The 17,177-nt window shown below is 44.7% G+C and overlaps 1 protein-coding gene across 3 annotated transcripts in view; it reads left to right on the forward strand.

The window, feature by feature from the left end:
• Positions 1-12,532, forward strand: part of LOC115126150 (ephrin-B2a-like) — a 34,743-nt gene extending 22,211 nt beyond the window's left edge. Inside the window, exons 3-6 of one of the 3 annotated variants that reach the window (XR_010463294.1) lie at positions 4,477-4,569; positions 5,791-5,901; positions 7,825-10,252; positions 10,294-12,532. Coding sequence is in view for 1 of the 3 variants with exons in the window: in XM_065016062.1 (XP_064872134.1) it covers positions 4,477-4,569; positions 5,791-5,901; positions 7,825-8,222 (602 nt within the window). In the remaining 2 variants the exon portion in view is untranslated. Of the gene's footprint in view, positions 1-4,476; positions 4,570-5,790; positions 5,902-7,824 lie in introns of all 3 variants that reach the window. The other 2 variants (XR_010463293.1, XM_065016062.1) reach the window with 2 other exon arrangements.
• Positions 12,533-17,177: the final 4,645 nt, after the last annotated feature.

The following is a 17,177-nucleotide window of genomic DNA, read 5'->3' on the forward strand; positions in this document are numbered from 1 at the left end:
CTTGCTACATTCTACTTGCTATCTTCTACTTGCTACCTGCTTCTTGCTACCTGCTACCTCCTACTTGCTACATGCTACTTGCTATCTTCTACTTGCTACCTGCTTCTTGCTACCTGCAACCTGCTACCTTCTACCTGTTACTTTCTACCTGCTTCTTGCTACCTGCTACCTTCTACCTGCTACCTTCTACCTGCTACCTGCTACTTGATACCTGCTACCTGCTTCTTGCTACCTGCTACTTGCTATTTGCTACCTGCTTCTTTCTACCTTCTATCTGCTACCTGCTACTTGCTCATTTCTACCTTCTACCTGTTACCTGCTACTTGCTACCTTCTACCTGCTACTTGCTACCTGCTACTTGCTACCTGCTACTTGATACCTGCTTCTTGCTACCTTCTACCTGCTACTTGCTACTTTCTACCTGCTTCTTTCTACCTCTACCTGCTACCTTCTACCTGCTACTTGCTACCTGCTACCTTCTACCTGCTACTTGCTAATTTCTACCTTCTACCTTCTACCTGCTACCTTCTACTTGCTACCTTCTACCCGATACCTACTACCTTCTACCTGCTACCTGCTACTTGCTACCTTCTACCTGCTACTTGCTACCTGCTTCTTGCTACCTGCTACCTGCTAGGTCAGAGAAAGATGAAGAGAAAAACACAACGCTCGATAACATGCTCTTTGTGTCTGTCTCTTTCCATCACAGTCTTATTGAGGGGAGGGGTTCGGATACCAATGACTGGAGTCGAGGAAAACAGGAGAAAAACAGAAAGCGGCGGGCAGCACAGCTTTATTTACCAGAGGAGGGGAGAGGGGGGAGGGGGGCAGAGGGAGGGGATCCACTGCACGCTGGCGGGAAGCCAACACTCTAAGCCCTGGCAGCTCGTTAGCCTCTATGTTACTGACCTGATAGACCACAAGCCACCCTCCCAACCCCCCACGCCAGACACAGTGCAGCCCACCCCCTCGAAGGGCAGCGAAGAGACTGGGAGAGAATAGAACCAGGATGGAGGGACTGGGAGAGAATAGAACCAGGATGGAGAGACTGGGAGAGAATAGAACCAAGATGGAGGGACTGGGAGAGAATAGAACCAAGATGGAGAGACTGGGAGAGAATAGAACCAAGATGGAGAGACTGGGAGAGAATAGAACCAGGATGGAGAGACTGGGAGAGAATAGAACCAAGATGGAGGGACTGGGAGAGAATAGAACCAGGATGGAGGGACTGGGAGAGAATATAACCAGGATGGAGAGACTGGGAGAGAATAGAACCAGGATGGAGGGACTGGGAGAGAATAGAACCAGGATGGAGGGACTGGGAGAGAATAGAACCAAGATGGAGAGACTGGGAGAGAATAGAACCAGGATGGAGAGACTGGGAGAGAATAGAACCAAGATGGAGGGACTGGGAGAGAATAGAACCAGGATGGAAGGACTGGGAGAGAATAGAACCAAGATGGAGAGACTGGGAGAGAATAGAACCAGGATGGAGAGACTGGGAGAGAATAGAACCAGGATGGAGAGACTGGGAGAGAATAGAACCAGGATGGAGGGACTGGGAGAGAATAGAACCAGGATGAAGAGACTGGGAGAGAATAGAACCAGGATGGAGAGACTGGGAGAGAATAGAACCAGGATGGAGAGACTGGGAGAGAATAGAACCAAGATGGAGGGACTGGGAGATAATAGAACCAGGATGGAGAGACTGGGAGAGAATAGAACCAAGATGGAGAGACTGGGAGAGAATAGAACCAGGATGGAGAGACTGGGAGAGAATAGAACCAAGATGGAGAGACTGGGAGAGAATAGAACCAAGATGGAGAGACTGGGAGAGAATAGAACCAGGATGGAGAGACTGGGAGAGAATAGAACCAAGATGGAGAGACTGGGAGAGAATAGAACCAAGATGGAGGGACTGGGAGAGAATAGAACCAAGATGGAGAGACTGGGAGAGAATAGAACCAAGATGGAGAGAGATCCATGCAGTGGCTAGTGCCATAGATCAGCAGTAAATTCTGTTTATACTGGAGCTGGACTCTGATTCTGTATCCTCTCAGCAGCGTGCAGGCTGTGTTACACCGTTTTAAGTTCTTTAAAAGACCTCTCAGCATCTGCTTAGAGGCCCGTTTTATTCTTATATCGCATGTGGGACGTCTCGCATCTAGCGGCTCCCCTCATCTCCCCCCGTCTCCAAAACATCTGTCTCCCCAACAACACAGTGTTTAGTGTTGGCTGCTGCTGCTCTGGCCTCAGGCCGCGGTTTAAACAGCTTCTCAAACCCTTTACGTTATTTTATATTTAACGCTGAAACATCCATTTTCCGTTGACGTCCCTCAACACCTTCTGACTTTTATTTTCCATCCCTTGTTGATTTCCCTCTCTTTTATTGATCGTGGATTTCCTACATTCTTTCTCCCTTATAGCAGGTGTGTGTGTGCGTTGGTCTGTGTGTGTGTCTGTGTGTTTGTTTGTCTGTGTGTGTGTGTTCATGTGTGTGTCTGTGTGTGTTCATGTCTGTGTCTGTGTGTTTGTTGTGTGTGTGTGTGTGTGTGTGTGTGTTCATGTCTGTGTGTGTGTGCGTGGGTGTGTGGGTGTGTGTGTGTGTGTGTTTATGTGTGTGTGTGTGTGTGTGTGTGTCTCTGTGTGTGTGTTCATGTGTGTGTCTGTGTGTGTTCATGTCCGTGTGTGTGTGTGTGTGTGTGTGTGTGTGTGTGTCTGTGTGTGTGTGTGTGTGTCTGTGTGTGTGTCTGTGTGTGTGTTCATGTGTGTGTCTGTGTGTGTTCATGTCTGTGTGTGTTCATGTCCGTGTGTGTGTGTGTGTGTGTGTGTGTGTGTCTGTGTGTGTGTCTGTGTGTGTGTTCATGTGTGTCTGTGTGTGTTCATGTCTGTGTGTGTTCATGTCCGTGTGTGTGTGTGTGTGTGTGTGTGTGTGTGTGTGTGTGTGTGTGTGTGTCTGTGTGTGTGTGTGTCTGTGTGTGTGTGTGTGTGTCTGTGTGTGTGTCTGTGTGTGTGTTCATGTGTGTGTCTGTGTGTGTTCATGTCTGTGTGTGTTCATGTCTGTGTGTGTGTGTGTGTGTGTGTGTGTGTGTGTGTGTGTGTGTGTCTGTGTGTGTGTCTGTGTGTGTGTGTGTGTCTGTGTGTGTGTCTGTGTGTGTGTCTGTGTGTGTGTTCATGTGTGTGTCTGTGTGTGTTCATGTCTGTGTGTGTGTGTGTGTGTGTGTGTGTGTCTGTGTGTGTGTGTGTGTGTCTGTGTGTGTGTCTGTGTGTGTGTTCATGTGTGTGTCTGTGTGTGTTCATGTCTGTGTGTGTTCATGTCCGTGTGTGTGTGTGTGTGTGTTCATGTCCGTGTGTGTGTGTGTGTGTGTGTGTGTGTCTGTGTGTGTGTGTGTGTGTGTGTGTGTGTGTGTGTGCAGGTCTGGGTTAAAGGAAGTGATTGAGAGGTTTATGTTCAGTAGTAGTTAGTTTACTGCTGCTGTAACTCTCTGTCTGTCTGATGAGCCGCTGTAGAGTTTCCTGTGGCTTAGGCCAAAATCCAAGATGGTCGCTTGTCATTCCTGTTCTATTGTCTCTGTCTCTGTTAGTGATATTATAGACTCAATTACCCATCTGATCAGGTATCACTCCAGTGTTAATCTGCTAAAGTGTAATTATCCGCCTACCACCTCATGCCTTTTGTACACAATGTATATAGACTCAATTACCCATCTGATCAGGTATCACTCCAGTGTTAATCTGCTAAAGTGTAATTATCCACCTACCTCCTCATGCCTTTTGTACACAATGTATATAGACTCTTTTTTTTCTGTCTACTGTGTTATTGACTTGTTTATTGTTTACTCCGTGTGTAACTCTGTGTTGTTGTTTGTTCACACTGCTATGCTTTATCTTGGCCAGGTCGCAGTTGTAAATGAGAACGTGTTCTCAACTAGCCTACCTGGTTAAATAAATGTGAAATAAAAAAATAAAAAATTGACTTTGGGGACAAACATAGGCTATGTGTAATATTTTGGCAGCAGTGTGGGGTGACTGGGTTGACTGGAGTGACTGGGTTGACTAGGGTGACTGGAGTGATTAGGGTGACTGGGTTGACTGGGTTGACTAGGGTGACTGGAGTGACTGGGGTGACTGGGGTGATTGGGGTGACTGGGGTGACTGGGGTGACTGGGGTGACTGGAGTGACTAGGGTGATTGGGGTGACTAGGGTGACTAGGGTGACTGGGGTGACTGGAGTGACTGGGGTGACTGGAGTGACTGGGTGATTGGGGTGACTGGGGGATGAATTGTGGCTTTATTAAGAGGAAACCCCTTGTTAGGGTCTTTCAACGTTTCCCTGACATCTTGTTTGTTTGTCTCTCATTCTCTCTCTCTCTCTCTCTCTCTCTCGCTCTCTCTCTCCGTCTCTCTCTCTCTCTCTCTCTCTCTCTCTCTCTCTCTCTCTCTCTCTCTCTCTCTCTCTCTCTCTCTCTCCTTCAGCAACCTCTAATGGCACCATGGAGGGGCTTGAGAACCAGGAAGGAGGAGTTTGCAAGATGAAATCCATGAAGATAATCATGAAAGTGGGACAAAGTGAGTATTTCTACTACCAGTTAATTCAAAACCTGTGAGTGTCTGTGAGCAGCAGCGTGTAGTCAGGGTCAGATAACCATACAGTCTTTGTATGATACTGTATCTGCATATACACACTAAGGTTATCTGCATTATTCAGCTCAATAACCTCCATGACACTTAGGACAGAGATTGAGAGAGGAAATGAGTGAGACAGAGACAGAGAGATAGAGACAGAAACGGAGAGAGAGAGAGACAAAGACAGACGGAGAGAGCGACAGAGACGGAGAGAGAGAGACAGAGACACAGAGATAGAGAGGGACAGAGATAGACAGAGAGACAGATACAGAGAGAGCGAGACAGAGAGACAAAGACAGAGAGACAAAGACAGAGAGACAAAGACAGAGAGAGAGACAGAGAGAGAGACAGAGAGAGACAGAGAGAGACAGAGAGACAGAGACAGAGAGAGACAGAGAGAGACAGAGAGAGACAGAGACAGAGACAGAGACAGATACAGAGAGAGACTGAGAGACAGATACAGAGAGAGAGAGACAGAGAGACAGATACAGAGAGACAGATACAGAGAGAGAGAGACAGATACAGAGAGAGAGAGACAGAGAGACAGATACAGAGAGAGAGAGACAGAGAGACAGATACAGAGAGAGAGAGACAGAGAGACAGATACAGAGAGAGAGAGACAGAGAGACAGATACAGAGAGACAAAGACAGAGACTGAGAGAGAGACGGACAGAGAGACAGAGAGAGAGACAGAGATATAGAGAGAGAGACAGAGATAGAGAGAGACAGAGAGAGAGACAGAGTAGACAGAGAGAGAGACAGAGATAGAGAGAGACAGAGAGAGAGACAGAGTAGACAGAGAGAGAGACAGAGACGGAGAGAGAGACAGAGAGATGGAGAGACAGAGACAGATGTAATGGATCAAGAGATGGATCCCCCTAACATATACACATCTGTCCTCTGTGATGACGCCCGCCCGGTCCCTGCTGATAATTTAACAACCGTGATTATTCATAAATCAGTTTCCTCGCCACCCAACGGGGTCATTTTCCCCCAGGTCGCCATCTACAACAGTAGCAGCTGCTCACTGAGAATTGCTGAAGGTCAGGGAATTAATCAGGAGTGGTGCGCTTTCATTAAGAGCAGCGTAGGACACACACACACACACACACACACACACACACACACACAGTGAATCATCCATGTCTGTTGGTTGTCTTCCAGGTGCCTCTGATCCTGTCTCACCCAAAGACTACCCCACCAGATACCCTCCCAAGCAGCCCGACACAGTGGGAAAGGACTCCTACAAACCAAACCAAGTGCTGGAGAAGACAGGTAAACAACAAGTCAGAAGTCGTCAGGCAGTCGAGTCCTCTTTTCTAACTAAGTTTGGTAAAAGCAGGTTGAGAGTGTGTGTGAGTATGTCTGTGTGTGAGTATGTCTGTGTGTGTGAGTGTGAGTATGTCTGTGTGAGTGTGTGTGTGTGTGTGTATTGAAGGACAGGAAGTAAAGGTCAGCAATTCCTCTCCTGGTTGAAAGTAAAATAAACCTGATAGGCATCTCTGGGTTCGTATCCCCGTCAGCCAAGTGACATTTTCATGAAAACGATCCAATCGCTATCCAAAATCTTAACAGCCTTTTTGAGCACAGACACACAGTTGTTCTCTACACACACACACACACACACACACACACACACACACACACACACACACACACACACACACACACACTTCTCTTATCTATGCTATTAATTGCTGTTAAAATCTCCAAAGAAAACCAGACCCTCAATTTTCGCAATTAACTTTATTTTGAAGAAATCATTCGAGGAGTGAAAACAAGCTGACCTATATAAACCTCAATAAACCTCAATAAACCTATATAAAACGCCGCCAGGCCTGTTACCTCTAGCCCCACCTCTGACGACCGGCGTACGGCCAGGGCGCCACTAAATCCTCGCTGGCACTCTGCGACCTCAGCATCTTCTCCTGTCTGTTTCCCTCCTCCTCGGGTCAGAGCAGAAGCATATGGGCATCAGTGGTATGAGCAGAGTGTCTGAGGCAGCATAATCCCTTTGTTAAACAACGGAAGGGTCCCTGCGTCGGGTCCACTCCCCATGGCTGTGGCACTAGGTCCTCAGGGGAGTGGAACCAGACAGGGAGACACAGTAGTCCTGGGGGGCGGGGGGGGGGGCAGACCTACCCTTGTTAAACAACGGAAGGGTCCCTGCGTCGGGTCCACTCCCCATGGCTGTGGCACTAGGTCCTCAGGGGAGTGGAACCAGACAGGGAGACACAGTAGTCCTGGGGGGGGGGGGGGCGCAGACCCTTGAGTCTTGGAAGTATACCAGAGTGGTTGTTATGAATCAATATTGCTTCTTCCATCTTATACTACGATCTATTTCCCTGTGGACCTAGTAATAAGTAGAGAATGAATGTGTCTATATTCATCATAGGTTTGGTTTGTTATTGAAATTCTACTGAATGGTGCTCTATGTGAGACTGTGCTGTGCCATAGCTGGAGAAAGGGAGAGAGAAAGAAAGAGAGAGAGGGAGAGAGTGAGAGAAAGAGTGAGAGGGAGAGAGAGAGAGAGAGAGAGAGGGAAAGAGAGAGAAAGAGGGAGAGGGAGAAAGAGAGAAGGAGAGAGAGAGGGAAAGAGAGAGAAAGAGGGAGAGGGAGAGAGAGAAGGAGAGAGAGAGGGAAAGAGAGAGAAAGAGGGAGAGTGAGAGAAAGAGAGTGAGAGAAAGAGAGTGAGAGGGAGAGAGAGAGAGGGAGAGAGAGAGGGAAAGAGAGAGAAAGAGGGAGAGGGAGAGAGAGAAACAAAGAAGGTTAGCAGTAGCAGTAGTAACATATCATTGCAAACATCCAAATAACAATAAGTACCGTGGCCATATGTCCATTAAGTATGTCTTGGGCTGACCAGACACTTTTTAAGGAGAGGGAGAGAGAGAGAGAGAGAGAGGGAGAGAGAGAGGGAGAGAGAGAGAGAGAGAGGGAGAGAGAGAGAGAGAGAGAGAGAGAGAGAGAGAGAGAGAGAGAGAGGGAGAGAGAGAGAGGGAGAGAGAGAGAGAGAGAGAGAGGGAGAGGGAGAGAGAGGGGGAGAGACACACACACAGAGAGACAGAGAGAAACTGAATCTAATCCTCCTACTATGACCCCTCCCTCTTCTTCTCCCTCCAGCTCACCTCCCTCTGTATGAATATTAACAGGTTTGATTCATTATTTTCACTCACAGTTTCCATTTTCTTCTCCTCTCAGATTCGTCGTACAGGGAGGGCGAGGGCGACCAGGGGACGGGTGGTAAATCCTCCAGCATCATCGGCTCCGAGGTGGCCCTGTTCGCATGCATTGCCTCGGGCAGCGTCATCTTCATCGTCATCATCATCATGCTGGTCCTGCTGCTGCTCAAGTACCGGCGACGGCACCGCAAGCACTCTCCGCAGCACGGCACCACGCTGTCCCTCAGCACGCTGGCCACGCCCAAACGGGGCAACAACAACGGCTCGGAGCCCAGTGACATCATCATCCCTCTCAGGACTTCAGACAGCGTCTTCTGCCCGCACTACGAGAAAGTGAGCGGGGATTACGGTCACCCGGTCTACATCGTTCAGGAGATGCCCCCTCAGAGCCCTGCTAACATCTACTACAAGGTCTAAACCTCACCTCCAACCTCCCTGGCAGGGCTCGTTTTTGGATTGGACCCTCCTTTCCCATCTCTCTGTTATTGTTCTTGTTGTTTTTACAGAAACGTTACTATTTGTGGTTAATATTCCTTGTTTTTTGGGGGATTCGTTCGAGAACGTGAAAGAGAAAAGCTGCTCTCCTGCGGATTTTTTTTTGGGGGGGGATACCTCCTATCCGCTTCTCTTCTCTCCCAGCAGCTTGTGTGTTTGTGTGTGTGGACGGACGGACGTACGGAAGGACAGATGGATGGTTGGAGAGACAGAAAGATGCCCCCCCCTGACCCCTACACGTGTTTGTTTTGGGTACACAGAAGGAACAGAGGAGTTTGACCCAAACCTCCCTGGATATCCTGCTCTGCGATTCTCCCCAAAAGAGACTACTGCTGGGAAAGAGAGGGAAAGAGACAATGGAGGGAGAAAGAGAGGGATGGCAGAAAGAGGAATGGCAGAGAGAGGAATGGCAGAGAGAGGAAAAGGAGAGAAGGGGCGGACCTTGAACTCATGTCAGTAATGGCATTTAGCCATGAGACACTTTGTGGAAATATCCACTCTGGGACAATCCCGAATGACACACGGACATCACCCTATCACCCACACAACCACCCACTCACTCAACCTATCACCCACACACCCACACACTCACCCACTGTCAGTCATTGTGAACGGTTCAGACCCTCGTGCTCGTTACGACCCATAATTCCCTCATCGTTTTTCCGACCACACCTTTTACTTTCTTGCATCATCAATCATTACCGTGGTTACTTGAAAAAAGGTTTTGGAGAAGAAGAAACCAACACAATTCCTTTTTATAGCTTCATTATTGTTGGTTCATTCCTGTTCAACTTGCAGATTATTTATTGTTTTGGTAACGTGGTTTTGTCGCAGCTCATGCCGTGCTGGTGTACGTGACTTTCAAATACACACAGACACATGTGAAAAACACAACACGCACGCACACGCACACACGCACGCGCACACACGCACACTACTGCCTCTGAGTGGTCAGGGCTCACCAGGTGGCTTCTGGGAAGGGTGGAGGACCTAAATGAATCATAGAGCAGCCGCTGTCTGAAACGGAGAGGTCTAAGTGGAGTTTAACCTAGCCACTGTCTGAAACAGAGAGGTCTAAGTGGAGTTTAACCCAGCCACTGTCTGAAACAGAGAGGTCTAAGTGGAGTTTAACCCAGCCACTGTCTGAAACAGAGAGGTCTAAGTGGAGTTTAACCCAGCCACTGTCTGAAACAGAGAGGTCTGGTGGAGTTTAACCCAGCCACTGTCTGAAACAGAGAGGTCTAAGTGGAGTTTAACCCAGCCGCTGTCTGAAACAGAGAGGTCTAAGTGGAGTTTAACCCAGCCGCTGTCTGAAACAGAGAGGTCTAAGTGGAGTTTAACCCAGCCGCTGTCTGAAACAGAGAGGTCTAAGTGGAGTTTAACCCAGCCACTGTCTGAAACAGAGAGGTCTGGTGGAGTTTAACCCAGCCGCTGTCTGAAACAGAGAGGTCTAAGTGGAGTTTAACCCAGCCACTGTCTGAAACAGAGAGGTCTAAGTGGAGTTTAACCCAGCCACTGTCTGAAACAGAGAGGTCTAAGTGGAGTTTAACCCAGCCACTGTCTGAAACAGAGAGGTCTAAGTGGAGTTTAACCCAGCCGCTGTCTGAAACAGAGAGGTCTAAGTGGAGTTTAACCCAGCCACTGTCTGAAACAGAGAGGTCTAAGTGGAGTTTAACCCAGCCACTGTCTGAAACAGAGAGGTCTAAGTGGAGTTTAACCCAGCCACTGTCTGAAACAGAGAGGTCTAAGTGGAGTTTAACCCAGCCGCTGTCTGAAACAGAGAGGTCTAAGTGGAGTTTAACCCAGCCACTGTATTAAACAGAGAGGTCTAAGTGGAGTTTAACCCAGCCGCTGTCTGAAACAGAGAGGTCTAAGTGGAGTTTAACCCAGCCACTGTCTGAAACAGAGAGGTCTAAGTGGAGTTTAACCCAGCCGCTGTCTGAAACAGAGAGGTCTGGTGGAGTTTAACCCAGCCACTGTCTGAAACAGAGAGGTCTAAGTGGAGTTTAACCCAGCCACTGTCTGAAACAGCTCTAGGTTCCGTAGTGTCTGTTCCCATGGGCAACAAGAACCGTTGCCCTCCTACACAACTTTAAAAAGCACAGGGACATCAAAGCTCATTGTCACTTTTTCTCAAACATCATCTTTAGCATTTCCTTGTTGTTTTTTAAATGTTTTACTATTATTATTATTATTTTTATTTTTTTTAGTTAGAAAAATAGATGTACATTTAAAGGAGGTCATTTTGAAAACAGAAAGAGTAAGAAATAAACCATCTGAAAAAAAACATTATTTATTCATCATAGACCCATTAGAGGTGTTGTCAGAAAGACACTGATGTAGTCTTTAGTCTGGTATAAAAGTACACATTATGCAAGCTAGAGTTTTAATGATCTAATTCACCCACAATGTCACATCTTTTCATTAACTTCCACCCAGAGACACAGGACTAGAGCCTGGGAAGGGGATAGGGAGGGCAGCCTGGACATATGCCCCAAGGGGAGAGGAGGTTGTTGGACCCAAAATAGCGTAACCACCAGGCAGACCAGCAGTGTATCCCACAGTCCTTCACTGTAGCATCTCCCAAAGGACCATGGGAAATTCTCATGATGACCCTGTGCCCCTCTTTCCCCATGCTACCGTGTGTGTGTGTGTGTGTGTGTGTGTGCCTCCTGTTGAGCAAGGCCAGTGAAAGACAGCCATTTTGTTCTCTTTATTCACACGCATTTGAAAACATTGACTTAAGAAAATGAGAACACGATTGTGACTTATACCATGCCCCAAATCATGTATCTGTTCACAACCAACATTCTCATTAGTTCATTAAGAACATCAAATTTCACCAAGCCTTGTATGATCTGGGGTTTGTGCCTCTAAGAGGCTACAAAATCTGCAAATATGCAATTTCTATTTATTTTTTTAAGAATTGAGAGAAATCTACACCTATGGAAAGTGTTCTTAAACCACTGAGAGATGTAACAACAAACAGGACAACAACAAAACGAGTAAAGTACATCACACGAGCCTGCTGTTAAGAGTTTTTGATTTCTAGTATTATTTTAACATTTATTTAGTTCCAAGGTGAACTGTGAAGAAAAAAAGAAAAAAAACGTTTTGAAAATGAAATGCACCCGGACAGTTATTTAAGAGAGAGAGAGAGACAGAGAAAACACACACACCAGGAATCACAAAACAAATTGATGTTGAGTTGCTGTCTGACTGCGACAGAATATGACAATCGTTTTAGTTTCTTTGAATCTGACGTCCTTATCCTAGCTAACGTACAACTGACATTCTTCTAAAACGGCTAGGGTCGATTTTCATGTCTCTGTTATGTCAATGAAATGTTGCAGCCACGTTGAGAGAATGTTAGTAAGCTGGCTAGGAGAAGTACTTCAGGCTAACTGTAAAATGCCTTGCTCGTATTGGTCAGCCCTTGGTCACCTGACTCAGTAATTTTGCACCGTTCTATCTGTAGGTGAGAAACTGTAAATACATGAATGTGTGTATTGTTTATGGATCCTGGGATGTTACAATAGCCTTATTCACCTTTTTAGGAAAGTAAATGGACATGAATAAAGAGCAAAAATGGGACACTCTTCTGTAAAACAGAGCATATGTTTGTTGGTAAATAGCTTGTGTATATATTGACAAGATCAATAAAACAATGTTTTTATCAACTCTTAAAGTAAGATGTTTTGTATACAATTAGGATTTTTTTGTTTTGATTTTTGTTGTTGTTGCTATGTATTTTAGCTAGCGCTCGTTGGAAAGCCCTTGTCCTCCTCCCACTCCCTCCCCCTTTTGCACTGTTTCCATGGCAATCTGGTTTGGAAACAATCGAGAGAACAAGTTGCCAAACCGACTGCTGCATATTCCTGTGTACCATAAATATTTATTGAATTCATTTTTGTTGTTGTTCTGTTTTTTTTAATTATTTTTTAAAATTTGATTTCTGTTCAGTAAGTGACACAGTATTACGATTGCGTTGTTCATTTGTCTCCCTGTCCTGGTTTCGTTAGTCTGTCCTGGTTTCGTTAGTCTGTCCTGGTTTCGTTAGTCTGTCCTGGTTTCCAGGTGGCTGTATCAGTAACCCCTCCCCTTGCAGTTTGAGATGACCAGGCCGTTGAAATGGTTAAACATTCAAAAACAAAATTAACTAAAGTGACACACATTCCACCAGTCTGTTAAAGAACTGAAAATGTTTTTCAATAAAATGTTTTTCCTATGGACATGCCGTCTGTGTTTTCCTATGGTCTGTCTTATGGTCTGTCTGTGTTTTCCTATGGTCTGTCTGTGTTGTCCTATGGTCTGTCTGTGTTTTCCTATGGTCTGTCTGTGTTTTCCTATGGTCTGTCTGTGTTTTCCTATGGTCTGTCCTATGGTCTGTCTTATGGTCTGTCTGTGTTTTCCTATGGTCTGTCTGTGTTTTCCTATGGTCTGTCTTATGGCCTGTCTGTGTTTTCCTATGGTCTGTCTGTGTTTTCCTATGGTCTGTCTGTGTTGTCCTATGGTCTGTCTTATGGTCTGTCTGTGTTTTCCTATGGCCTGTCTGTGTTTTCCTATGGTCTGTCTGTGTTTTCCTATGGTCTGTCTGTGTTTTCCTATGGTCTGTCTGTGTTTTCCTATGGTCTGTCTTATGGTCTGTCTGTTTTCTTATGGTCTGTCTGTGTTTTCCTATGGTCTGTCTGTGTTTTCCCATGGCCTGTCTGTGTTTTCCTATGGTCTGTCTGTGTTTTCCTATGGTCTGTCTGTGTTTTCCTATGGTCTGTCTTATGGCCTGTCTGTGTTTTCCTATGGTCTGTCTGTGTTTTCCTATGGTCTGTCTGTGTTTTCCTATGGTCTGTCTGTGTTTTCCTATGGACATGCCGTCTGTCTGTACTGTTGTGAGTCTGTATTTCTGAATTGGATGGATTTTCTGAAACTTGTGGTTTCTCTACAGGACATCACACTGTGCAACGCTTGTGGTTACATACGGTTTGCTCTGCAAAACACGTCCACCGTCCTTAGATACAGCGTTTGAGACCATTGGAAGAGGCATTGACATCTTACCAAGACACATTATTTGAGTGCACTGACAGATAATTTCACTTTAACCTTAAAAAGCCTTAAAACAGGTCTGTGTGCTGTTTCTCTGTGGTGTCTGTGTGCTGTTTCTCTGTGGTGTGCTGTTTCTCTGTGGTGTGTGTCTGTGTGCTGTTTCTTTGTGGTGTCTGTGTGCTGTTTCTCTGTGGTGTGCTGTTTCTCTGTTGTGTGCTGTTTCTCTGTGGTGTGTGTCTGTGTGCTGTTTCTTTGTGGTGTCTGTGTGCTGTTTCTCTGTGGTGTGCTGTTTCTCTGTTGTGTGCTGTTTCTTTGTGGTGTGTGTCTGTGTGCTGTTTCTCTGTGGTGTGCGTCTGTGTGCTGTTTCTTTGTGGTGTGTGTCTGTGTGCTGTTTCTCTGTTGTGTGCTGTTTCTCTGTGGTGTGTGTCTGTGTGCTGTTTCTCTGTGGTGTGTGTCTGTGTGCTGTTTCTCTGTGGTGTGTGTCTGTGTGCTGTTTCTCTGTGGTGTGTGTCTGTGTGCTGTTTCTCTGTGGTGTGTGTCTGTGTGCTGTTTCTCTGTGGTGTGTGTCTGTGTGCTGTTTCTCTGTGGTGTGTGTCTGTGTGCTGTTTCTCTGTGGTGTGTGTCTGTGTGCTGTTTCTCTGTGGTGTGTGTCTGTGTGCTGTTTCTCTGTGGTGTGCTGTTTCTCTGTGGTGTGCTGTTTCTCTGTGGTGTGTGTCTGTGTGCTGTTTCTCTGTGGTGTGTGTCTGTGTGCTGTTTCTCTGTGGTGTGTGTCTGTGTGCTGTTTCTCTGTGGTGTGTGTCTGATTGCTGTTTCTCTGTGGTGTGTGTCTGTGTGCTGTTTCTCTGTGGTGTGCTGTTTCTCTGTGGTGTCTGTGTGCTGTTTCTCTGTGGTGTGCTGTTTCTCTGTGGTGTGTGTCTGTGTGCTGTTTCTTTCTTTCGTTGTCTGAGTATGTTTAAGAATCTAGTTCTGTATCAGTAGTATCTGTATACTGTATATCAGTAGCCAGTAGTATATGTATACTGTATATCAGTAGCCAGTAGTATCTGTATACTGTATATCAGTAGCCAGTAGTATCTGTATATCAGTAGCCAGTAGTATATGTATACTATATAGCAGTAGCCAGTAGTATCTGTATACTATATATCAGTAGCCAGTAGTATCTGTATACTATATATCATTAGCCAGTAGTATATGTATACTATATATCAGTAGCCAGTAGTATCTGTATACTGTATATCAGTAGCCAGTAGTATCTGTATACTGTATATCAGTAGCCAGTAGTATCTGTATACTGTATATCAGTAGCCAGTAGTATCTGTATATTATATATCAGTAGCCAGTAGCATCTGTATACTATATATCAGTAGCCAGTAGTATATGTATACTATATATCAGTAGCCAGTAGTATCTGTATACTGTATATCAGTAGCCAGTAGTATCTGTATACTGTATATCAGTAGCCAGTAGTATCTGTATACTATATCATTAGCCAGTAGTATATGTATACTATATATCAGTAGCCAGTAGTATCTGTATACTGTATATCAGTAGCCAGTAGTATCTGTATACTGTATATCAGTAGCCAGTAGTATCTGTATACTGTATATCAGTAGCCAGTAGTATCTGTATATTATATATCAGTAGCCAGTAGCATCTGTATACTATATATCAGTAGCCAGTAGTATATGTATACTATATATCAGTAGCCAGTAGTATCTGTATACTGTATATCAGTAGCCAGTAGTATCTGTATACTGTATATCAGTAGCCAGTAGTATCTGTATACTGTATATCAGTAGCCAGTAGTATCTGTATACTGTATATCAGTAGCCAGTAGTATCTGTATATTATATATCAGTAGCCAGTAGCATCTGTATACTATATATCAGTAGCCAGTAGTATATGTATACTATATATCAGTAGCCAGTAGTATATGTATACTATATATCAGTAGCCAGTAGTATCTGTATACTGTATATCAGTAGCCAGTAGTATCTGTATACTGTATATCAGTAGCCAGTAGTATCTGTATACTGTATATCAGTAGCCAGTAGTATCTGTATACTGTATATCAGTAGCCAGTAGTATCTGTATACTGTATATCAGTAGCCAGTAGTATTTTTATACTATATATCAGTAGCCAGTAGTATCTGTATACTGTATATCAGTAGCCAGTAGTATTTTTATACTATATATCAGTAGCCAGTAGTATCTGTATACTATATATCATTAGCCAGTAGTATCTGTATACTATATATCAGTAGCCAGTAGTATCTCTATACTATATATCATTAGCCAGTAGTATCTGTATAATGTATATCAGTAGCCAGTAGTATCTGTATACTGTATATCAGTAGCCAGTAGTATCTGATATTAGTAGCCAGTAGTATCTGTATATCAGTAGTATCTGTATACTATATATCAGTAGCCAGTAGTATCTGTATATCAGTAGCCAGTAGTATCTGTATACTGTATATCAGTAGCCAGTAGTATCTGTATACTGTATATCAGTAGCCAGTAGTATCTGTATACTGTATATCAGTAACCAGTAGTATCTGTATACTATATATCAGTAGCCAGTAGTATCTGTATACTATATAGCAGTAGCCAGTAGCATCTGTATACTATATATCAGTAGCCAGTAGTATATGTATACTATATATCAGTAGCCAGTAGTATCTGTATACTGTATATCAGTAGCCAGTAGTATCTGTATACTGTATTTCGGTAGCCAGTAGTATCTGTATACTATATATCAGTAGCCAGTAGTATCTGTATACTGTATATCAGTAGCCAGTAGTATCTGTATATTATATATCAGTAGCCAGTAGTATCTGTATACTGTATATCAGTAGCCAGTAGTATCTGATATCAGTAACCAGTAGTATATGTATATCAGTAGTATCTGTATACTATATATCAGTAGCCAGTAGTATCTGTATACTGTATATCAGTAGCCAGTAGTATCTGTATACTGTATATCAGTAGCCAGTAGTATCTGTATACTGTATATCAGTAACCAGTAGTATCTGTATACTATATATCAGTAGCCAGTAGTATCTGTATACTATAGTCAGTAGCCAGTAGCATCTGTATACTATATATCAGTAGCCAGTAGTATATGTATACTATATATCAGTAGCCAGTAGTATCTGTATACTGTATATCAGTAGCCAGTAGTATCTGTATACTGTATATCAGTAGCCAGTAGTATCTGTATACTGTATATCAGTAGCCAGTAGTATCTGTATACTGTATTTCAGTAGCCAGTAGTATCTGTATACTGTATATCAGTAGCCAGTAGTATCTGTATATTATATATCAGTAGCCAGTAGTATCTGTATATCAGTAGCCAGTAGTATCTGTATACTATATATCAGTAGCCAGTAGTATCTGTATATCAGTAACCAGTACTATCTGTATATCAGTAGCCAGTAGTATCTGATATCAGTAGCCAGGCTGTGTATAGGTGTGGTCCTCTGCTCGGCTCTCTGTACACGGTGGTCCATTGAGCTGTGGTCTGGGGTAATGATGTCATGGCGGGCTGTGATTAAGAGGGCCTCTCGGCTCTCGACGGGGGACACTGGCTCTCTGGAACTAACCCAACAACCTAGTGCAGAGCAAGCCAGACCAGAGCAGCCTGTGTCCTGTCTGGATCAAGTCTACACTAGGGGATATAGCATTTTATACCATCCAGTGTCCTGCCTGGATCAAGTCTACACTAGGGGATATAGCATTTTATACCAGCCAGTGTCCTGTCTGGATCAAGTCTACACTAGAGGATATAGCATTTTATACCAGCCTGTGTCCTGTCTGGATCAAGTCTACACTAGAGGA

Source organism: Oncorhynchus nerka, linkage group LG3, assembly GCF_034236695.1.
Source record: "Oncorhynchus nerka isolate Pitt River linkage group LG3, Oner_Uvic_2.0, whole genome shotgun sequence".
Taxonomy (NCBI): domain Eukaryota; kingdom Metazoa; phylum Chordata; class Actinopteri; order Salmoniformes; family Salmonidae; genus Oncorhynchus; species Oncorhynchus nerka.